The following is a 22,330-nucleotide window of genomic DNA, read 5'->3' on the forward strand; positions in this document are numbered from 1 at the left end:
ACTTCTTTTCTTGTTTGAACTCTTGAGTCTGATTTTCTCCGAAGCTCTTACCCCAATTCTCAGGTAATCCACAAAACCCTTTTCTCTTTTCTTTCAATTCCCTAAAAGCCTAATTCTACAAATTCGAATTCATAATACTGATTTCTGATGACAACCAGGGTTTAATATGGACCAAATTATGGAGCTTGGTCACTAAAGTTGATCTTTTTGGTGAATAAGTTGGTTCTTACTGTACCCAACTTGTTAAACGCAGTTGTTTTGCTTTGGAATGAAGATACACAAGTGTGCTATTGGGTTGATTGTGATAAAGTTTTGATTCCAATTTGTGATTTTCTCTCTGTTTTTTCAGGGTATGGATGAAGATTTAAGCGACAAGGAGGCATTGCTGGCTCGCATTCAGCAGGTGGAACATGGTAAATATGCTTTTTCAATGTTAGTGCTGTCATCCCATTGATTTAAGTGCTTTCATTTCGTGTTTATTTGACTCGAAAAAAATCGAAAGGATTGCAAATGTGTACAAATATCGAATACCTGCTTTAGCTTACCCGGGATGGCGGATTGGTGGCTGGTCATAGTGGTAGGAGTTCTTTGTAGTTACTTGAGAGGTGTAGTTTGTAGCTGATTACATATGGGGTTTAGCTAGGATTTTCTTTCCGATGACGTTTGTAGTACAAAAGAAGTGTTAGCAACTCTTATGACATCATTCTGTAGGCTTCTGAAAACTTATCCAATAGGGCCAGGGTAAGAATTGGGAACAGCTTGGTTGTTTTAAACCATGCTGGAAAAAGCCAATGTGGCTGTTAGGTGAAGTTGTGCTCGAAACCCAATTCAACTGATGAATTAGCATATAGTCTATTAAGGATTCAAATGTGAAGCCAAAGAGAGCCAGTTGTCTCTTTAATTGCAGACTTCCATTCATGAAAGTTGAAGAAATTGTAACCCAACTAGTGTCTTTGAGCTAAATGGATGAATGAATAAGAATAAGATCTCAGAAAGGGAATTGCTAACCACTCTTGTTCTCATGGTGATGAAGCATATCACTGTGTATGGTTTGAGGTTTACTTGCAACTAATCACTGTAGTTTCACTCTTTAGAAAGATGCAAATAGGACAGGAATCACATATGCTACTTGCTTAGTTTCCCTTTTTTCATCCGCAGCTCAACGATGGGCTTTCTGCCGAACTCTAGAATCATAAGGAGGTCGGAAACTCTAGCGTATAGCTAGGTAGGTACTTGAGGGTCTTCGAGCTTCAGACCACCTGTGAGAAACCAGGGGGGCCAGACATTTCCACCAAACGTCATTTCTTATACTTGCTGGATAGTATTGACTTGTATTGGATGCCCCTCATATACTAAGATATAAACACACAATATATGGTTACATATTCCAAACCTAATTTTATACTTTTTTCCTTGTAATGGGATTTATTTTATTTATTCGGCATTGCATCACATGATCAAAAACTAATCCTTGTTCCATATGTTGCAAACATATACGTTGTTCTTCTGCATACCATTTTCTTCTCTTTCTGATCCTGAGTTATCATCGACTGTCAAGTTAAAATAAAAGTGAAGCTACAATTTGTCAATTATAATGTTTTGCAGAGCGTGATGAATTGCGTAAAGACATCGAACAATTGTGTATGCAGCAAGCTGGGCCAGGCTACCTAGTTGTGGCTACTAAGATGCATTTTCAAAGGTGTAATTTTGTTTTTTTTTTGTCGACATGGCTTTCTTCTTTTTCAACATTTTATTGATAAGTGTGTATGGAAAAGTTGTCACTTATGGAGTGGTATTATGAAGATAACAATAAGTCCGTTTATTTTTTTGTTATCTCTATTAGGACAGCTGGCTTGGAGCAGGAGATTGAGAACCTGAAAAAGAAGCTAGCTACTTGCTCAAGGGAGAACGTGAATCTTCAAGAGGAGCTCTCTGAGGCTTATAGAATTAAAGTGAGATCATTAAACTTTCTCCTTAGTAAGAGTCAAGTACTAATAACTGCTTATACAAAAGCTAATATGTTTTTTTTTCCAACCTCCAGGGCCAGTTGGCTGATCTGCATACTGCAGAGGTTGCAAAGGTCTCTCTTTCCCTCTCTCTCTCTCTATATATATATATATACATACCTCGCATGCAGACACACCTCACACACTCTCTCTACCTCCCTTATGTAGCTAGAGAGTTGCACTAATAGCCTGCATTTTCACTGATGAAATTATGCTTTCCCCACTTAGTCAAGTTTAGTAAGACAAAATATGAAAGGAATCCACACAAACACATGCAACTTACAAGTCATTACTTCAGAGTTATCTTTCTTGATTTATCAAGGAAAAGTCAAATGGTTATGGCAGGATATACTTATATCGGAAGTTCTTTTTTTATCTCAACTTCCATTAGAAGCTTACTGATGAACAATATAAATGCAAGTGTGTAAATAGATTCATAAGCAAGCACCAAATTGAATTGTACCAAATAAAACCAATGAATAATACTGGAATATAAGTGTTTGTGGTCATGATTTCCTACTCTCTGGTGATTTCAAAAATTGATGTTCATCAACTGTTGGATTGATATCCCACAATTACAATTGAATCCCACAACTGTTGGATTGGCTCATTATATCCTTTTGAGGAATCTTGTAACAAATAACTACTTGTGCAAGTGATTAGTATGTTAATAGGAGATGCATTGATTAACAACAGGATTGATGCATGTCTTCTAAATGAGTCAGTTGAAAAGCCAAATTGAAGCCTTAATAGTTCTGGAAGCCAGAGTAAACGATATATACATCTTGTGGGTCTTGTTATGAAATCAGATGGTGTTAATTTCTTGTTATGAAATCAGATGGTGTTAATTCAAGTGCTTTTGCAGCTGAATTAGAATGTGGGAAGTATTGATATCTTCTACCTCTGTTGTTTTTTATGGAATGAATGCATGTTAATTTCATAGTTGCTTATGCAAGACTGATATGTGGAGTTTCTTCACTCAGAATTTGGAAGCTGAGAAGCAGCTTAAATTTTTCCAGGGCTGTGTAGCTGCAGCTTTTGCCGAACGGGATCAGTCCATAATGGAGGTTATGACAGCCACACTTTCTAGTTGTAACTTAGTTTCTGCATGTATAGTACTTAATAAGTGCTTTGTGCTTGTCATATAAGAAAATTGCATGTTTTAAAGATGCTCTATGACTTGTTATAGGCCGAGACAGCTAGAGAGAAAGAGGAGCTCATGTCAAACAAATTGAGTGAGATAGAGAAGAGGTATCTATTTTCCTATAATGTTTTCTGTATTCAAATGGTGTTTGGTATGAATTAGATAATGCTAATGCCTCTTCCTCGGAAACCAATCCTCTACCCCAAGAAACAGAGCATCAATGGCAGATAATCATGACCAATAACTTTGGAAAAAAAAATAAAAAATTTGTCTTACTATGGATCCTTTGTTTGGCTCTTCCTACACATGTAATGTTTGCTTTAGAAAGAAAATGAATGAAACATCTCATATAGATGATACGCTTCTGCTTTTCTTTCTGAAGTTTATGTGCTATGAGTGTGCAACTTTTTTACTGTCTTATGCTTTTGACCATCTTAAGTCCAGATCCTATTCATGTGGTGCTTTTCTTGTCTGTAAATGTTAGGCACTGACTTTTGGTTTGTTTTTATTCTCTCCTGCTACACATCTCTTTCAAGTATCTGTAAAATTTTGATTCCCCAACGTTTTGATTTCTGTTCTCTCTTGGTTGAGCACCCGTTATTGCCGAGCTAGAAGTTGAACTTGGTTATAATGAGACTGTAATACAAGTAGTTGATTTCTTCTTCCACAACTGAGTGCATGTTTTGTATGATACAGGTTGGAAGAGCATACTGCAGATTGTTTTGAACAGAAGAAACTTAATGATAAACTGCAAACTGATTTAGCAATGCAAGAGGAGCAGAATGCAACTTTTAAGAAGGTGATGACTTGTCTCTCTCTTTCTGTTACTCATGTCATGCTACTCATGGTAACACTATATAATATCTTTGGAAAAGGAAAGAGGATAACTGGAATTGTATGATCTTGTTCTTTCGTTCTTATGCAAACATGGTAACGCTATATAATATCTTTGGAAAAGGAAAGGGAATAACTGGAATAGTATGCTCGTATTCTTTTCTTCTTATGCAAATATCATTTGAGTCAGTGTGCATTGCATGATTATGTTCATGTCATCAGGCCTAAAGAACTAACAATCAATTTTGAGAATTTGAGATGTTCTCCTATGACTTTATCAACCTGTTTTTGACATTGTCATATCAAGAACCTTTGATTTTATTTTATTTTATTTTTTATTTTTATTTTTATTTTTATTTTTATTTTCATTTGTTCTGAAACATTCTTAAATTAGTGATCTTGTGATGCGAGTAGTCTGTTTATGTTTTTCTGTCCGTCGATGGACCATATTTTAGACCATCTTCTTAGTTATCCGTTCCTCTTGTGGTCTTCTGGACATCTACTATCATAATTACCCCATTATGCCTGAGTTGGGATCATGGCCTCCATGGTGAGTTTTCCCTGATTGTGACTTTCTCCTGTCAGTGTCTATGTTCTGCTCTTTTTTCGGTAAAAGAAAAGAACCCATAGGGCAGATGAGTAGCTCACACAAAAAAACAGAGTAAAAAGGAAAATAAAAATTGATAAATCTGTCTTGTGACTGATTTACTAACACCCCATTCTAGTCCACATTCAAAATTGTGTCTCTTCTCACCAATGACAGCATCCACCGATATTGTGACTTTCTATGTTTGTGATATTTCTCTTTCACGTAATTTTAGGATCAGGAACCTGCTCTAATTTTTTTTTGTGAGTTGAGGAAAAACCGTGGAAATTTCTTTTTCTCCAAAAATACTTTTGCGGACTGTGGCTAAAATCTGGAGCGTCCTGAATGAACCCTACAATCTTTAAAAGGAAACTAAATTCTAGAAAATAGCTAGGTAGGTATGTTGAGGGGGTTCGAACTGTGGAGCAAGTGGGAACCAACTATGAGTCTGCATAATCTTCTAGCTTTATTGGGGATCACAGAGATCAATATGTTAATTTATTACGGGTGAGAGGTATGCATGGGATTGTTCTGGACCATTTTTCTAGTATAGATTCACAGATTATAATATCTTAAGATATGGTGCAGCTCTATATAGTTGTTTTGGAAGTCAAAAGTATTCATGGTTGAGCTAGAAGCCTAGAATTATGTTAAAGGTTGAATTTTATTTCTTGGTTTATGGTTTTCGTATATTTTGTTTTCTCGTAGTTGAGGAAATATTTATCTTCAAAACAGGTCATCGGTAAGTTTTATGAGATCAGGCAGGATTCTTCGGAGGGCTTCGGGGATACAAGTTGGAACACCAAATGTGCATGTCTTTTGGATGATCCTGCTGAATGGTGGAGTTTCAATGACACTTCTACATCTAAATATATTGTAAGTCTGCATAATCTTCTAGCTTTCTAATTTATATATATTTTTTTTTTTCTAAAAAAGAAGGATTAATTGGAATTGATTATATCAAAATAAATCTAAGTTAGTGTAACCTGAGGTTGAACTAGCAGCTAACATGGACTTAACTGGAGTTTGAGCTCAGTCGAGAATTTAGATGTAAAGTAGCATCTAAGAAATTCCAAATTGTTAACATCTCTATTTCTTCTCCATTTGGGGTTATTAGTTTGTCTTGTTTAGGATTATGATTTAGATTACCTCTGTAAATACTTGAATAGGCAGGTCTGTTCAACTACAGTTCAGCTTAATTATAATGAAGCTATAATATTAAATCTGAAGTACTTGGTTCTGATGTTCCGGAGTCTTAGAAACATGTATATCTCCCATGTTTGTTGCTATATGCAATCTCCCAGGTTGATCCTTGGTGGCATTTTGTCACTGAAAACAGAGGAAATAGTATGACTGCATAAGCCATATAAAGTTACAAACATAATTGATCATAGTCAATAACGAGTAGTATATAGCCCACTATACTTTTGCTCTCTGTGCACCTTGCATATCGAAAATACACTACTCAACTTGTTTTAATTTTCGAACATTGTATCGAGAACAGGCTTCAAATTTGAATATTATAGTTTAGATTCGTTATGCTAGTCCGAAGATTTATGTTTTATGTCCTAAATGCAATTTGAGTAACTTATCCTCAGACAGAGTTCATTAGAAGAAGAGCTCGAGAGGGTGAGGAACTCTGCTGGTAATCTTCAAAACAGGCTACGAGTGGTAAGGAACCTGCTTCTGCATATCAGCTTTCCATTGCACATTGGACTTCTTTTGTTTATCATTCTTCAGTTGATTTTTTTTTTTTCTTGTGGTACGTAGGGTTTGGAAATTGAAAATCATTTAAAGAGGAGAGTTTCTGAATTGGAAAAGAAGACAGTAAGTTTTCTTTGAAAAAGATAAGTTCAATCTCAATTTCCTTTACCCACTTTAAATACGGATTGGTTTAAATGCAGATCCGTACAGCTGGAATGATAAAAAAGGAGGTGGCAGAGTTGCATCGTGACCATTCTCAGCATAGAGTTGACATTGTGAATTTGCTTAATGAAGAAAGCAGTTGTATCAAATCAATAATTGATGCAGTAGAGATAAAGTTTAGGCAAATTGATGCGAGCAGACTAGAAAAGTTGGATCCACCTGTGGGAGATGTAAAGCAAGATGAATCTGAATGTCAAGATGTACATGAAATTACAGGATCTGATCCCCAAGTGGTATTTAAGGTTAGTTTTACAGTCTCTCTCTCTCTCTCTCTCTCTCTCTCTCTCTCTCTATATATATATATATATATATATATATCACACACACAGGCAATCTATGTAACTTCAAAAATGTGGGGTTCTGTCATAGAAGCTGATTTTATATACACATTGGTAGGGTTTTCCTACATTTTGCACATCCAGTGATGATATATTTCTATCTTGGCCTCTTTGAACTGCATAATCTATAGACAGTTAGCCACGCCTCTGAAATTGGACACTGTCGTTAAAAGTTGACTTGATGTTTAGAAGTTGTGAAACCCTAAGCACCTTACACCTAGACTATAGCATATTCTTTCCTCAAGTTCTTTTAGAAAATTTTGAGGGCAATACTAGCCTAGTGTGATCCTGTTTTTGATTATCCCTAGAAGACTCGATAAATCAAGAACATATTAATAGCACTAATTGAATATGATGGGAAAACATTCTGCCAAATTTGATACAGACAGATGACCCAATAGTCTTTCTCGCTTTGATATTAGTTGGGCAAAAGAATTTTGAAGGGCACAATGAGCTCAAGAAATGTGTTGCTTGCTCTATATGCTGTTCAAGATCAAATGTTAGTACCAATTGTTCTGATCTGGTTGCAGGATGGTGACTCTAGCTTATCAGACATGCTGGCTGTTGGGGAGGGTGATTCCTCTAGAGCCCTCGCACAGGCACTGCAAGACAAGGTGTTTTACAAAGAATATTTTACTTGCTCTCTTTCTATTGTCACACAATATGGTTTATCTATTAAAGATAAAAAGTAGTTCTCTCTCCCCGACTGTTTGTTGGTAACTGCTCTCTTTTCTTTTCCTCAACTATGGAAAATTTTCAGGTTGCAACGTTATTGCTTTTATCGCAGCAGGAAGAAAGATACTTACTAGATAGAAATGTGAATGCAGCTCTTCAAAGTAAAATAGATGAGCTTCAGAGAAACCTGTTACAGGTAATTTCTGTATAGTAAGTCCGTCAGGGTAATTTTTTTTTTTTTTCTTTGGTATCTTTGACCATTCAAGAGTTAGTTTCCTGTGTATGTAATAAAACTCTTATCTGGTTATGCTTAACAATATGCCATTAAGTAATATGTCATTGAATTTCATTTGGACAATGCCTTGGATATATTACACTGCTAGAGGATCAAAACTGATTTAGTCTGAACTTTTCAAATGGAAATTTTTAATCATATTACGTGTCTGTATTTTTAAGAAGACCATTTTTCTCTTAATTTGACAAATCTCACTCAGATTTTCTTCTATAGAAACTCTATTTGTTGAAGGTAACACTATCCACTTACTGTTTTAATAATTTTGATTTGAACTGGCATTTGTGGATCTCAACCTTCTTGCTGACTGTTGATACATTGTCTGGTTTGTTATTTCATCATTTTGCATAAAGTCCTTGGTGTACTTGCTCAAACCTTACTTTCCTGTTTACGACCTTCAATATTAGTGATTTTGTATTTTTTTTAATTTTTTTATAGAGTAGTAATATTGTCAATTAGTACAGTGATGAACTGTGCAATTATTTCTTTTTGAACCAGGTTACCAATGAGAAGGTCCAAGCTCTAATGGAGATGGCACAATTGAAGCAGGATTATCATCAACTTAAAGAGTCAGATTTCATCTTTACTTCTAAAATTGTGTCAATCATATTTTTATTGTTGATGCCACTGCTTGAAATTATGGTAAAGATGAATAGAAAAGTAATAATTCCTGATATATTTTGTTGGCGACTAAAGCCCTGCCAATTGGCATACCCACTTTATCCGGATAAGATAGCAATTTATCAAAGAGCTGCATCCCTCAAAACTTTCCTTTCTTCCGGTATAATTACATGAACTATGCTGGTCCTTTTAGAAGAATCAACTTTTTTATAGTCAAAGAGCCGCATCCCTCAAAACTTTCCTTTCTTCCGGTATAATTACATGAACTATGCTGGTCCTTTGAGAAGAATCAACTTTTTTATAGTACTACAACTGATAATGTACAGGAGAATTGGTCAGGGGACGAGTAGAGGCAATTCATCTGCTGAAGTAGGGGACAGGAGACTAGTTACTCACGGAAGAGATGGAAAACTAAAGAGCTTGCTGAAGAAAACATACTTGAGTCGTTGGGTTGGAACTCTAGACTTTAAGGGACATGAAGCTGAAGCTGACCTAAATAGCATGGAGTTTGTGAGGTTTGTGAATATCTTTTCGGTTCAATGATGCATCACATGTGGTTCTTGCAATGCAAATAATTTAGTTGACGTAGCTAAATATAGGACATAAAGTCATAAACCCTTCTTTTCCATTTGTATTTAGTACTATATCTGTGTTTTCTCAGGATGAAGATAGAAAATGCAACCCTTAGGGAAAGCATTGGAGGTATCGAACATCTAACTACCACAGTTCATAGGCTTCGTCTATCGCTTTTAAAGGTCTGAAGGCAGTTCAAGATTTCTTGTTGTGTTATAGTGGGACGAAACACTGTTTTAGTAGCGTTGCTTTTATTTACTGTGCAGGCTAAGGAGTCGGTGTCTTCTGGTGACACAATACTTGCTAGCCTGTTAGAAACTCTGGATGACATTATTAATGAGGCAAAACTAGTGAAGACTGCACTTGGAAGTTCCCTACCAGTTAGTTGGTCAGCAGAAGCAGATGAGGATTTCAGTAGTCATAGTTTTAGCAATGAGCCTGGTATAGTATATGGGGAGCCCAGCCATGAGAAGATAGATTCAGTTTATGCTGCCGGGTTTGAGATGGTCGAACTCCTGATTCTAGCATCGCAGATATTGAAGGACAACACTAGCAAAAGTGGATCCTGAGACTGAAGCTCTAGCTAGGTAATTGTTTGAAATGGTGACTTAGGTGCTAAAACACAACAGGTTCCTTAGAAATTGATTCTAGGAAAAGGGCCACCAACGACCAAAAAAAGAAAAAGAAAAAGGAAACGGGCTATCAAGAATGGAATGAAATTATGATTATTTATGAAGAAGAGTAGATCTCCAGCACAGGAGGTGAAAATGAAACTCTCACAGTAGAGGGCCAAGTACTCAAATGTGTGGTACCTTGTATTGTCACCGATTATTGTCTGAGTTTATATTCCACGGAGAAGGGCATTCTAGTTCTTGACCCCCTTAGAAGTCAGAACATACTTGAGAAGTTATTTCAATACTAATGTACAGTAGGTGAAGATGAGTTTGTCTACGAAAGCTGGTTTTTTCCAGTATATATAATATTCGCTTCATGGCAGAATAATTCCATTGCATATTAACCAATTTCCCTTGGTTATCTTTTCACTATCTCGTTTATTAAGGTCAATTTTGGGGTTGGGAATGCAATTTGAGGTCCTGAAGAGAAGTATATGTTTCAAGAACTAATATGCTGCTGTGAGAGTTGAACCCTAGGGCACGAATAGAGTATTCAAAGTAGATATGACCAATCAAAATGCCGCAGAAAACCCCTCATTTTTCAGTTGCAGATCAACCTTGCATTACATCAGAAGCATGACCAGATGGCATAATTACAACTCAAAATCAGTGACTAGCAATCTCCACTGAGGTGGCTTGCTCGTTCGTTGATTGCTTTTCACGTTCATTTTCAAGCTGGCTGTAATTCCCTTTCTCCTTGAAGAGCTGGATGTGGTGGTGTTTGCAGTAGAGCTTTCCTTCATGTGCGATATAGTTAGATGGGCTTATGGTGCAACCTCCATGGGTGCATTTGAAGCACCTCCTGTGATATGCAGTCCCATTCACAGAGACCTTTGAACACAAGGAAAATCATATTAATAAAATCTGATCGATATTTTGTTTTCAAAAACAATGGCAAAAGATATCACTAAATGTTAATGCATTCGGTTTCTTACCTTCTCAATGGGATATACAGTCTTTTCACATCCCACACATTTATCTTTGGTACCACCAAACAAGCTTGACACTGCCTTGGTATTCTGCATGAATTCCAAAAGTAATTCTTATTAGTCTTGGAAAAGTGTTCTTTGTTGCTTTTTCTACTCGTTCAGTAATAATAACAGATTAGTTGTATTTGTTTCAATCATGAAAACATAAATGTCTATAATTTAAAAGCTCTGAGAGAGTTTTCATATGATGATGTTATTGAACCCAAAATGAAAGCCCCCTTGTCAAAAACTAAGATACTAACCTCATTCTCAGTAGGTTTTTCTGGTTTCAAAATTTTTGGTGTGCCTGAAAGAAAGTTGAGAAAGAAAAGTTAAGGATATTCTCTAATAAAAAAGAACACAAGATATTTATAAACACTTTCTTCATTAGAAAAAAAAGAAAAAGAAAAACGAAATATACCTTCAAAACTCTTATCTAGGCTACCAGTTCGCTTGAAGAGTTGATCATAGTGAGGCCTGCAGTATAGGACTCCCTCAAATGAGCAGTAGTTGCTGAGCTGCAGCTAAGACCAAAATAAAGAATCAAAATCGAGTTTCTTTGAATTCCCAGGATTTTTAAATTTTTTGTTGCTTTATTTTCAGCAATGAGGATTGATTAAAAAATTGTGACTCTAAATTTAAATTTATCATACGACCTTCTGTTATATGTATTCCCATCCAGATATTTGCTTATAAACACCGCAAGAAAATTAGCCAACAATGTATGTCAAATGTCAAGCTTTATCAAATTGGAGACTGAAACTGATAATTGATATTGACCATATTATTGGAAATTGGAAAGAGAGAGATGCAGTATCTTGGATATAATACCGTGTAAGATCTAAAGAGAGTGTGCATGCACAATGTATGTCAACTATACACAAACTGACTTTTAAAGTGTAAATAATAAAAGTATGCTTGAGATAAGCATAAAAGCTCATGATCCTAGAAACAAGACCAAGATAAGGAAGATTATACCTTTAGGGTACCTTTGCAGTGGTGGCATCGGAAGCAGGCCTTGTGGTAGGATCTGGAATCAGCTGTTAACTTGTCAACCAGATACACCGTCTTTTCGCAGGCTGTGCACTTCTGGGAGGTTCCTGCGAAGGTGGCCATGACTAGCTTCCAATCCAACCTCACAACCACCAACCCTTCACGAAGCTATGAAGAGAAAGATAGAGATCAGCAGCCTTATTCTAGCCCTTATTTTGTTCTATGTTAAATGATCTTTGCTATTCAATACACTACCTCTTTATTGAAAATTATAGGAGAGAGATTACGGCAGCGGGTAAGAGAGAATTGCGGAAGACACCAATTGCAGCAAAGTCATTCATGGATATTTACAGATGAGTACTCCAGGGCATTTGGCTATCATTTTGTCCTAAATTTAAGCAAATCCATTCCATGAATATTCACAACCTGTCCTTTATTAAGATATTTTGTTTTTGCTATTCTTAAGATTCTTCAAATATTTTCTTTTCCTCCTCTTTCCTTTGGTAAGATACATATTCCTTTTTGCAAGTAATAGTATCCTCAAATATTGAACAGATCAGTAATAGAACCCTTAGAGAAAGTTTTGGACATGATACCAGATCAACACTCAAAGGATCTGAACTCATGAGGTCGTGTAAACGGTAGATCTAGGTAATATTTTCCAAATAAAAAAATATATATAAAAAAGTAGAAGAATAGTTGTAGATTCTTCATCATTTTAAAAGTTATCCCTAAAAATACCACAAAATAGTTTTGAGAAACTTGTAAGATGCAATATGCCAATATTAGATACACATTGGTTTAAAACTTCATTCTGTGTGGAAATTATCATGCACAAGATCATGGGTCCAAAACATAGATAAAAGCAGATGTCAAGGACTAAAGTGGTAAGAAAATGTTACTAGCATAAACAAGTAGATGAACTGTTCTATTGCTGAAAAATAGGTAGATCACCAAGAGGATGATTTCTTATTTTATTGTCAATAAAGTTCTGCACTAGGAGAATATCATCATGAAGTTGCCAGCTGGAGCCCCAGAAGGTTTATTTTTCAAATAATTTTCCAAGTTAATGATTTTTGTCAGGATCCAAATTCTACTAATTTGTCCATCTGTAGAGGTTATTTCCATGGGCACATGGTAGGAAGGCAGCAAGGGCCAGATGAGAGAGAAAACTAATTAGTCAATTTGCATATGTTAATAGTCATAGTGAGGGCATTTGGTCTAGTGGTATGATTCTCGCTTTGGGTGCGAGAGGTCCCGAGTTCGATTCTCGGAATGCCCCCCTTTTGGATGATATCTTTTACATTTTCTCATTCCTTTTCTTTTTCTGCCTAAAATCCACCCAAATACATACCTTGTCTACGAGTCTTAAGCTCAACGATAACTTGAGCACTGAGCAGAGTCAAGATTGCATAACATTTCAAGCAGACGAGGCACATTACCTTTCAAAGTATTCATTGCAAACTGCAGTGTTCAAACCAACCAGCTACAGACCCTAGGAAAACCGACTGAATAAACCAACTGAAGGCGTAGAGATATAGATATTTGTAGGAACATACATTATTCAAAGCAATAAATAAACTAAATCCAGGAAATGTGTAAAGTCCCTAATTTTAATAAAGTAATTTATTAGTACCTGCACTGAAGCTGGGTCAATGATACACATAATAAAAACAAGTGGGTCTATGATATAAAAAAAGAAAACAATGTCTGTCAGTGTAATTAGCTAATGCACATTATTAGTACCATAGCATGGGCATTTGGTCTAGTGGTATGATTCTCGCTTTGGGTGCGAGAGGTCCCGAGTTCAATTCTCGGAATGCCCCATTCGTTTAACTTTTTGTCTTGTCTATTGTTTTCAGAAATCCACATAACATAGTAACATATGTTATCAATAAGAACTTGAGCTCATCACATTTTTCAAATCCCATTGATAGACTATATCAGTAGTATTTTGCTACATGTGGTTTGCCACTTCTGATTATTTTACCACACATGCATGTCAACTCAAACGAACTCTAAAGACTAAAGCTGAAATTAGTTTCCATGCTAGGGGTAATAAATATTACCAAGCAGTATTTCCCTCTTCTAGACTTCTAGTTTCCTAGTGATATAGTTTCAGGAGTTGAGGGCAAATAAGTGTATCTGCCCATGTGAACATGTATAAAAGTATGTTGGAAAAGGAATAAGGGAGCCAAAACTATATTAGATTTAGTCTTATTTGACATGGTTTGTATTATAAGTAGGGCATTTGGTCTAGTGGTATGATTCTCGCTTTGGGTGCGAGAGGTCCCGAGTTTGATTCTCGGAATGCCCCAATAGGGCAATCTTTTTTTGTCTCTCTAACACTTTGCTAAGGAGTCAGAAACAATAATTGATGTAGACCAAAGATTCCTTTTAAAGGGCTAAACGATATACGAAGCGAACAAAAACATGAACTTAATATGAACACAAAAACATGAACAGAATATGAAAACACTTGTGATCTATATAGTGTGATCAATTCTGTGAAAACAAATATCTTCCATGTAAGATAGTCATATCACATAACTCTGGTCATTCTTCAGATATATAGTGCAATCAATTCGTGTAAAAAGAAAATGTCTTCCATGCTAGATTATCATATAACATACCTCTTCTAATTCATTAAACCGCCCATTACAGATTATTTATGCAGTGGTATGATTCTACTTTGGATACCTTTCCCACTTCAAACAATTCACCTACATGCAAGTCAACTCAAACAAACTCAAAACTACAATTTATTTCTCTAGAAAACTAGTTCCTACATTAGTTTCCCCCGCTAGCAATACGATTCCATTTTGATTTCAAACTCATTACCCTAAACTAAACTTACTTCGAAGATCCTAGCATAATATTTTAAGTGAATTTTATAGGCTGCCCCCAAACTAAGTTATGTGTAATTGCGTACTACTGCGTAGTACTATACCAATGATATTGCTCAACAATATCGCACTCTTTCAATGCGAGACTGTTACTTCCCTCTTCTGTTAAATGTGTATCACAGTATCAGAGAAGCCAGATACCATATCCAGGGGAAAGTGCATACCACCAGTATGATGTAAAAAAGACAAAGGAATTGGACACCAATAGTGTGAAACAAAGTTACAAAACAAAGCAATTATTGGGCTAATGACTTAATTGACACGTACATTAACATAACGAGGGCATTTGGTCTAGTGGTATGATTCTCGCTTTGGGTGCGAGAGGTCCCGAGTTCGATTCTCGGAATGCCCCTCTCTCTTTTTTTTTATATACTTCTTATTTTCTCTATTCCCCATTTTAGCCAGAAAGTGAACCTCACAAGTCACAAACCACAAAAAGACACAGTTTTCTTCCTAAAAACTTGAAAGGAGCACAAAGATTAACCAAACTTATCAACAGAGCATAGTCTCAAAGAGTTAATCACGCTATCTTACCTTATCAAAACTGTGCTGCGCTTCCGTCTGATCCTTTTCATGATCACCATCTCTCTCTCTAAAGTCTAAACAGAGTTTCAAATACCAATCAAAGTAGTCAGTATACGAACAGTGACTGAGACATGGGTTTGGGTTAAAGACTTTGAATTACTTTCTGGGTTGGTAGACTGAAGAGTGAGACATGGAAAAGAGAGAAACTTGGTTTTGAGTTTGATGCCAAAAGGGAAAGTGAAAGGTTCTCTCCTGAACACTCACCACCTTCTTATTTTTGGCGCCGCGTGGTGTCGACTGGGCCTCTCGAATCTTCCGCTCTTGGATTTATCTCCCACGAACCGTTTAATACGTGGAGATTTAAGTTCTGTTTTTTTTTTTTCTTTTTTCTTTCGGATTCTTTTTCTTATTTTTTTATAAAAAAATAAAAAGGAGAGAACAGTAATCTTTCTTTACGGTCGAAGAAAAAATATTGGTGGCGTAAGTAATCTTTTTAAACCCTATCACCATTACTCCATTAGTCGTAAGAGCAATAATAGTCAAAATGAAATTGTTGTTATGAAATACATGAACAAACGTCTTAAGATGTTTGAAAAATAGCGCAATTATCACCAACACAATTGATAGCAAGTTAGGGGTCGCACACTATCATAACACGAGCGTATCATCTTTTATCTTTAAGAAGGTCATCTCTTAAAGCATTGCACATTTGTGTAGGATCCGGATCCCATTCTCATTTTGCCTGTCTTCTCTTATTTGGGTCATCCAATCTTATATTTTGGTGGGGGCATAAGGGCCCACCCAAATGCACGGATATCATGACCGTAGAGATAAAATTGGAGACACAGTAACAGGATTTTCATTACAGTCTCTCACTCAACCAGCAGCAGCATTACCATTCTGCGTAACAACACCGCAAAATTAACTTTACAAGTTTACATCTATTAACCGATACCATCACTTGCGTCAGTTTAGTATTACGGCCACACGCAAGCATAACACTAAGAGTTTTGGAAACGATTATGGAGAGCGAAGGTCCCTGGTAAACTTCACATATGCGCATGGAGGGCATGGAGTAATCTACTGCCTACTAGAGATTGAGATCGTCTGATGTCAAAAGGATATGCAGGTGAATAGGTGATACCTCATGTTTGTTATGCACACACAGAGTTGAAAGCCCCTCCTATCTAATGCTAGACGGAAGCTGCCTGTGAAAGATGAAAACTTAACTCAGATGGAGCTTTTCTTCCATCAGAAAGGATTGGAGGTATTGGAGGAATATTACGTAATCGTACAGGTGATTTTCAGTTTGCATTTAGCAAAAGAATCCAGCAATCACTCTCAGCCAAGCTGTGTTAAATTGTTAGCTCTTAAGGAAGGGTTACAATTTCTCCAAAGCTTACAGATTGAAAATGTTGATGTGGAAACAAACCATCTTGAGCCTGCTGTGGATATTAACCAGCCTGAATGCAATATAGGGGTACTCAGCAATCTCATTGAAGACATAGCTGGCATGTTTCAGGTCTTGAGATAGGTTCACATTGTTTTGGCTTCAAGAACTTGTAATCAAGTAGCACACAGGCTAGCAAAAGAATTAACACAATGTATGAGTTAAAAAGGAATAACCAGTACCAACCAAACTGCACATTGCTACACCAACGAGAACAACCATCACACTTCACAAACTCAATTTTGTTAACCAAAGTAAACAGATCCAAATTCTGTACAATTCACAGTCAAATTCTATACACAAAACTCAAATCATAATATCCAACACTAGCTTTTTGAGATAAGGGTGCAGCAAACACCCATAGGTCAACAGCACAAGATAGTCTGCACGAAGCACATAACAGGAGATGATGGTTAGATATTGACAAACCCGGGAAGGCAAACAGAAGAAGTCACTTCAAAGTAGATTGAAAATCCACACTCTACAGAACTGGAACATTATCATCTGCTGAATACGGGCAGGACAGCTCAATTTTTGGCTTTTGAATGCTTTGTAAGCCAATCAATGACGGTATCAATATTAGTAGAGTTTTTGCAGGAAATCATGAAGCAACAAACTTCCCTATCTGTAATGGCTTTGAGCTCCCTGCACAGCAGAAAACGATACTTACTACACAATCCATACATGAATTTGAGCACACGAAGAACATAACAGATAACAGATATTGGAAAATGAATGGCATGTTTCAATTCGTGAACCTAAGAAAGTGAAATGCATCACTGCCAGAGATTTATATGCAACATGACAATTATGACCATGTACAGAATGGACTATGTAGCAAACAGAAGAAGTTTGTAAACACAGATTAGACAAAGACTCTCCACTTACATTTGTTCTGTCAAATCCTCCTTGGACAAAGCTTCCTTTTTGTCAATCTTGTTACCTAGTACCAGCAATGGAATGCCACTAAGAGATGGCTTGCTCAACAGGTCATGAAGTTCTCTTCTTGAAACAGGCAAGTTATCATGATCAGCAGCATCTACAACATAACTGCAACATGGAGAAACCCGAATGGTAAGTTGGTGATAGATATATAGCACGTCATACTGGTGGCTTAAAACATAAATAGGTTGACACTCAGGGTGATTAAGATTCTGAAAGCCATATGCATGAAAGAAAGAGTACACAAGAGAAGTTCGTGTCAATGATAAAAGGTAAAAACTTAAGCACAGCAAATGTTTCAGATAAGCGATTTCAGTTACAAGGTCAGATCCAGTAAAAACCCCTGCAAAGAATTGCTTACAAAAGGATAGTAGCACGCTAGGAATACAAAATTCTCTAGCATCTGACCAGCAATACTACAAAGACATGCTACAAAGACATGCTGAAGCAAAAAAGAGCATTTGAATGATATATGAAGTTGCCTACAAAAACACACATAAACAAGTTAGAGAGACATACACAATAGAAGAAACTGCGCGACAATATCTTTCCCACATGCTTCGAAACCTTGGCTGACCACCAAGATCCCACAGCTTTATAGTTACACTCCCTTTTGTAACTTTCCTCATATTGAATCCAACCTGTAGACAAAGAAGATGCCCTTCTTTAGTGAGACTTTCAACTAAATAAATAATCAATAACAGTGGGAATAAAACAGAAAATTCTGAAGGAAACACATCTTCCGACAAACTACTCATTCTTGAAAAAGATGACATACCGTAGGGATCATGTCTTCACTATATCCGCCAGTCTTTAGATTAAGATCAAGAGACAGATGACAGGATCAGTATCAAACCAAAATCCAGAGAAACAAGCATACGATATGTATTTCATCCCAAAAAACATAGCTACTTACTGCAATAACGTTAACAAGTGATGTTTTGCCGGCATTTTGAAGGCCTATCAAAGAAAGCTCCATCTCTTGCTTGAAAAAGAGGCTACAAGAGGGGGGAAAGGAACTGATGAGAAAGTACTCCAAACAACTGTAATAGGTTTTGACTGATATAAACTGCTGCATAACAGATTCAATACTTATGGCATCATTCTATCCAACATAATCCATAAATTGTGCAACTGACAACAATTGTCAGTAATCCAATACTAGTTCAGTGACCCTCTTAGTTATCAAATCCCCACGTATCTTCCATAAACCGATCTAGGAATCACCATAGTAAGGTTCAAAACAACGAAACTAGAAGATAAACACTCGAAAGAATGGTCTTGGCATGCTGATAACGTAATCATCATGGAACATAAATTTGATAAATTTCAGCACCATTATGTATCGGAGCAACACCATACCGACTTACAACACCATTCACCAACAGAGCAAATCAATTACGAAGATCACAAAACAATCGAAAAGGAATCAGCCTCTCTATCCTACAAAGCTCCACCAACATCATCACACTCAATCACGAAAACCAGGACCAATAGGCAATAGCTATTCTTCTAACACAAGTTAAAGAGTCCAATAAACAACCATGATCATCATTCTTAGACAAATTGATTACCTCAAAATCCAACGTTTTCAACAAACCAAGAACTCCAGACTCAAAAAGAATCTAAAACGGTTACGAGTATTGAAGCATCCAAAACAAATAGACAAAACTGAATTCAAGGAACAGAAAAAAGAGTTTACCTTCGTAGCCAATTCAGAAAAGCTTCCCACAACCCCATTGGTAAAACTCAAAAAACTCAAACCAACAAATTTCAACACCTTCAAATCTCAGAATATCCTCATCCAAATAAAACCCAACTCCTTTTTGGAATTCCTTTTCGTAACGGAAATGTTAACAGCTTTTTGAAACCAGTTTGATGATGATGATGAATAAGAATGTTCGCTGTTCTGTTTTCTCCACGCGCTGGAGGGGCAGGTGGAGGGGACTGTTGGGGCGTGATTGGAGGAGGAGAGACACGCGCGGGGGACAAGGTGTGGGGGTGTTGGGTTGACAAAAGAATCGAGGTGAAACGGTGTCGTTTTTGGGTTTGGCTGCTGCTGCTGCTGCTGCTCCAAGTTTCCAGGCTGCGGCTAGCTCATCATCGAATGGGTTGGGATCTTGTGTTTCACTACTTTGTCTGTCCCCCTCCTCGTCTCCGTCCTGGATTGGCGACACGTGTCCAGAAATCTGTTCCAAAAGTGATTATCTCCGGCGAATTGTTACTGTGTGCAAAAACGGTGCGTTTAAGTGAAATAAGATTATTTTAGCCCAAGATCATGCAACACTTCCCAATCCAAGTTATTTTATGTCACCTAAAGCAGTTCTGCCACAATTTGAACAAGTCAAAAGTAATAGTAGAAGTCGAACAGCAAATCCTAAACGAGGTAGCAAGTTAACAGGAGTAACACACTATTCTGTAAATGCTTCATTGATGAGTGTCAAAATGTTGCTCCTCCAACTCAACACGTTGCTCCTCCAATATACTGAAAAGTTTCTTCATGAAGGGTGTACTTGTCCCATAAGTAATCTTCATAATATCGACTGCCTTGGTTAGAGATTTCACAGCATTCTCGGCCTCTCCAAGATACCTGTGAAAATTGATCAGCTTTTTAAAAGATTCAATAGAAGACTCTGCAATGATCCAAGCCACAATAAACTAACCCTTCAAACTTCCCACAGCCATAGTATTGCAATTCAAGTGGAGGATGATAGCCTGGATATATTTCTACAATGAAATAGAGTAGTTTCGCAAGTTAGCAACTTCAGCAATAGTCATGTGTGAAGAATCAATGATTAAGTTCACCGAAATATAAATCACCAAATTCACTAACACAAGACGTACGAATATTTTCAACACACTTTCATGCTACTAATACTGTCATAACTCATAAGTTAAATTTAGTTTGCTTGTCACAAAATAGAATTTTAAACTTAAGCGCAGCATCTCCACTGATCACTATATCCTATTTTAATACCTTCCATTCAGTTTCTGCTAGCAAAACTAATTTATTTCTATTCAGTTTATACGGATGCCAATTGACTGAGCAACAAGAACCACCAACGCTAATTTGACTTTTAAACTAAAACGCAATATATTAAGCCAAAACAAAGAAAGTAAATGCAATATCACTTATACCACAAAGACACCAACTTAAAGATGCCAGAGCTCTGTCGTACACTAAACTAGACATGAGACAATTTTTCATTGTTACTCACAGTAAGAACTTCAATCTAGTATTGGGGGAAGAAAAAGATTACATACTTTGATACAGTGCAATGGCCAATTTGCAATATTTTACAGCTTCCCTCCAGTCTTTCCGCTTCACTGAATACTGAAGACAAAGATAAATTCATCATATCAACTTAAAGACTGGTTTCTTATCCAAAATTTACAATCCTGAGCACTCTTCCAGAACAATTTGATTACTATATACTTCTTTCCGTTATATGGTAACTATTTTGATCATTACAACAAAAATAATAAAACTCAATGAGCTACCTCTAAAATCGCCTCCCAAGTTTGGACAAAATAGATGCAGCAAGGACTAAACAATTTCCTCTGGAGTGTCTCGATTGACTTATACATAGCTACTACTTCCTGGTAAGCTAAACTTGGTCAAAGATCACGCTGTTCAATATCAGTGCAATGCATTTTCTTTCCACTGTATATCTATTATGTCAAGCAACCACTGTAAATCCCGGTATTGACAATCATGTTATATATTGTCAATTATCAAACCTCCAATCAGTAATGCTTAAGAGTTAAGACTAGAAAAAGGATACTGACATAAGAGCATGCAGACTGTTCAGCTATAAGAGCCTTTTCCTGCAATGATTTGATTTCACTTTCCATCTCTCTTATCTCTTCCTTGCTTTTAAATTGTCCGCATTGTTGGCATATGAATCCATTATCATCTGCACAGCCAAATTGCAAGATATTAGATTGACTTGTCTGAACTAGCTACCTGCATTCATATCCAACTTGTTTACCACACTAACTAGTCTAAAGCTAATTCCATACCAGAGTCGCAAAGCAAAAAGCCATCGCATTCATTACTCGTGCATTGGTAGCCATCCAGATATGCATCATCTTCGTTACACTGACCCTTCAATATAAACCAACCCACTTCATTCATCATCAGAAGACAGAAAATGATTTAGGTGCAGTACTAAAGGAAAAAGTGTACATATCTTGCAAACGTGCTTCAATACAATATAAAGAAGCCAAATTAGTCATGGGTGAATACCACTTTAATACAGCGGGGACATGTGCAGGTGAAAAGATATTGTTCCTTCAGCGTCTTTTGCCGAGTCACAGTGCTTCGAACAAGTTCAATGTAACTTATCAACGCCTTAGAAAAATTTCACCAACAGAACTCCTTACAGTTAAAATTTGACTTGCTGATACAAAATAATGCAATGGCATAATACAAAGAAACTTTATATATATATATATATATTCACAGCATATGAGACACTACAAGTTTACAACTAGTCACAAGAGAGAAAAAAAACTCTGGATATAAAACGTTTTCTAAATCTGCAGAATATCTGTGAGGATAATCCCCTTAGGAGTGAGTTATGAGTGCACTATAGAACATTGTTAAATGTTTGCACTTTTTTGTTGGGGTATCTCTGTAACTCACCTCCTCTGATCCAAGCTTGCTGCACTCTTATACAACTGCTCTTCACACTTCAATCAGGTACGTTGCCTTGATCTTGATCTCCTGCACTCAATCACACACACACCACTATATATTTGATACAGAGATGATAGTAGAATCAAATAGATACAAAGAGATTTGATGAAATGGGCTGGAGCTGTTACTCTCAGTCCTCTTCTTTCATTATATTTTTCTGTATTGTTTTTTTTTT

The 22,330-nt window shown here is 36.6% G+C and overlaps 4 protein-coding genes and 4 non-coding genes across 9 annotated transcripts in view; 5 read left to right on the top strand and 3 right to left on the bottom strand.

The window, feature by feature from the left end:
* The first annotated feature begins 229 nt into the window (after window positions 1-229).
* On the top strand, window positions 230-10,037 carry LOC101308822. The gene is made up of 18 exons (XM_004289731.1): window positions 230-282; window positions 350-413; window positions 1,606-1,699; window positions 1,844-1,952; window positions 2,042-2,080; window positions 2,990-3,073; window positions 3,196-3,257; window positions 3,847-3,949; window positions 5,306-5,446; window positions 6,173-6,241; window positions 6,341-6,397; window positions 6,475-6,738; window positions 7,365-7,448; window positions 7,595-7,705; window positions 8,300-8,370; window positions 8,749-8,937; window positions 9,084-9,177; window positions 9,262-10,037. The coding sequence occupies exons 2-18, from the start codon at window positions 353-355 to the stop codon at window positions 9,562-9,564; spliced, it is 1,935 nt and encodes a 644-aa protein (XP_004289779.1). The 5' UTR covers window positions 230-282; window positions 350-352; the 3' UTR covers window positions 9,565-10,037.
* LOC101309106 (pollen-specific protein SF3-like) lies at window positions 9,611-15,184 on the bottom strand. The gene is made up of 8 exons (XM_004289732.1): window positions 15,071-15,184; window positions 12,985-13,116; window positions 11,886-12,018; window positions 11,616-11,798; window positions 11,059-11,155; window positions 10,901-10,944; window positions 10,605-10,688; window positions 9,611-10,500 (listed from the first exon to the last, which is right to left on the bottom strand). The coding sequence occupies exons 4-8, from the start codon at window positions 11,751-11,753 to the stop codon at window positions 10,276-10,278; spliced, it is 588 nt and encodes a 195-aa protein (XP_004289780.1). The 5' UTR covers window positions 11,754-11,798; window positions 11,886-12,018; window positions 12,985-13,116; window positions 15,071-15,184; the 3' UTR covers window positions 9,611-10,275.
* On the top strand, window positions 12,841-12,912 carry TRNAP-UGG. The gene has a single exon. It is a non-coding gene; the product is annotated as a tRNA-Pro (tRNA).
* TRNAP-UGG lies at window positions 13,385-13,456 on the top strand. Its single transcript has one exon. It is a non-coding gene; the product is annotated as a tRNA-Pro (tRNA).
* Window positions 13,876-13,947, top strand: TRNAP-UGG. The gene has a single exon. It is a non-coding gene; the product is annotated as a tRNA-Pro (tRNA).
* Window positions 14,817-14,888, top strand: TRNAP-UGG. The gene has a single exon. It is a non-coding gene; the product is annotated as a tRNA-Pro (tRNA).
* Window positions 15,185-16,411: 1,227 nt separating the features above from the next.
* LOC101309406 (ADP-ribosylation factor-like protein 8B-A-like) lies at window positions 16,412-19,337 on the bottom strand. Of its 2 annotated transcripts, XM_004289734.1 has the most exons (6): window positions 19,156-19,337; window positions 18,370-18,451; window positions 18,232-18,264; window positions 17,973-18,094; window positions 17,400-17,561; window positions 16,412-17,156 (listed from the first exon to the last, which is right to left on the bottom strand). In XM_004289734.1, exons 1-6 carry the CDS (start codon window positions 19,191-19,193, stop codon window positions 17,039-17,041), a joined length of 555 nt encoding a protein of 184 aa, XP_004289782.1. In that variant the 5' UTR covers window positions 19,194-19,337; the 3' UTR covers window positions 16,412-17,038. The 2 variants fall into 2 exon arrangements, with proteins under 2 accessions (XP_004289782.1, XP_004289781.1); XM_004289733.1 differs by lacking the exon at window positions 19,156-19,337 and having other exon boundaries at window positions 18,370-18,551.
* Window positions 19,338-19,880: 543 nt separating this feature from the next.
* The window catches only part of LOC101309217 (histone-lysine N-methyltransferase ASHR1-like), a 14,497-nt gene continuing 12,047 nt past the window's right edge, over window positions 19,881-22,330 (bottom strand). The window contains exons 9-14 of the mRNA XM_004292069.1: window positions 21,703-21,807; window positions 21,477-21,561; window positions 21,243-21,370; window positions 20,718-20,787; window positions 20,117-20,180; window positions 19,881-20,043 (exon numbers count right to left, since the gene is read on the bottom strand). Of these exons, the coding sequence (XP_004292117.1) occupies window positions 19,881-20,043; window positions 20,117-20,180; window positions 20,718-20,787; window positions 21,243-21,370; window positions 21,477-21,561; window positions 21,703-21,807 (615 nt within the window). The remainder of the gene's footprint in view (window positions 20,044-20,116; window positions 20,181-20,717; window positions 20,788-21,242; window positions 21,371-21,476; window positions 21,562-21,702; window positions 21,808-22,330) is intronic.

This window comes from Fragaria vesca, linkage group LG2, assembly GCF_000184155.1.
Source record: "Fragaria vesca subsp. vesca linkage group LG2, FraVesHawaii_1.0, whole genome shotgun sequence".
In the NCBI taxonomy this organism is placed as follows: Eukaryota; Viridiplantae; Streptophyta; class Magnoliopsida; order Rosales; family Rosaceae; genus Fragaria; species Fragaria vesca.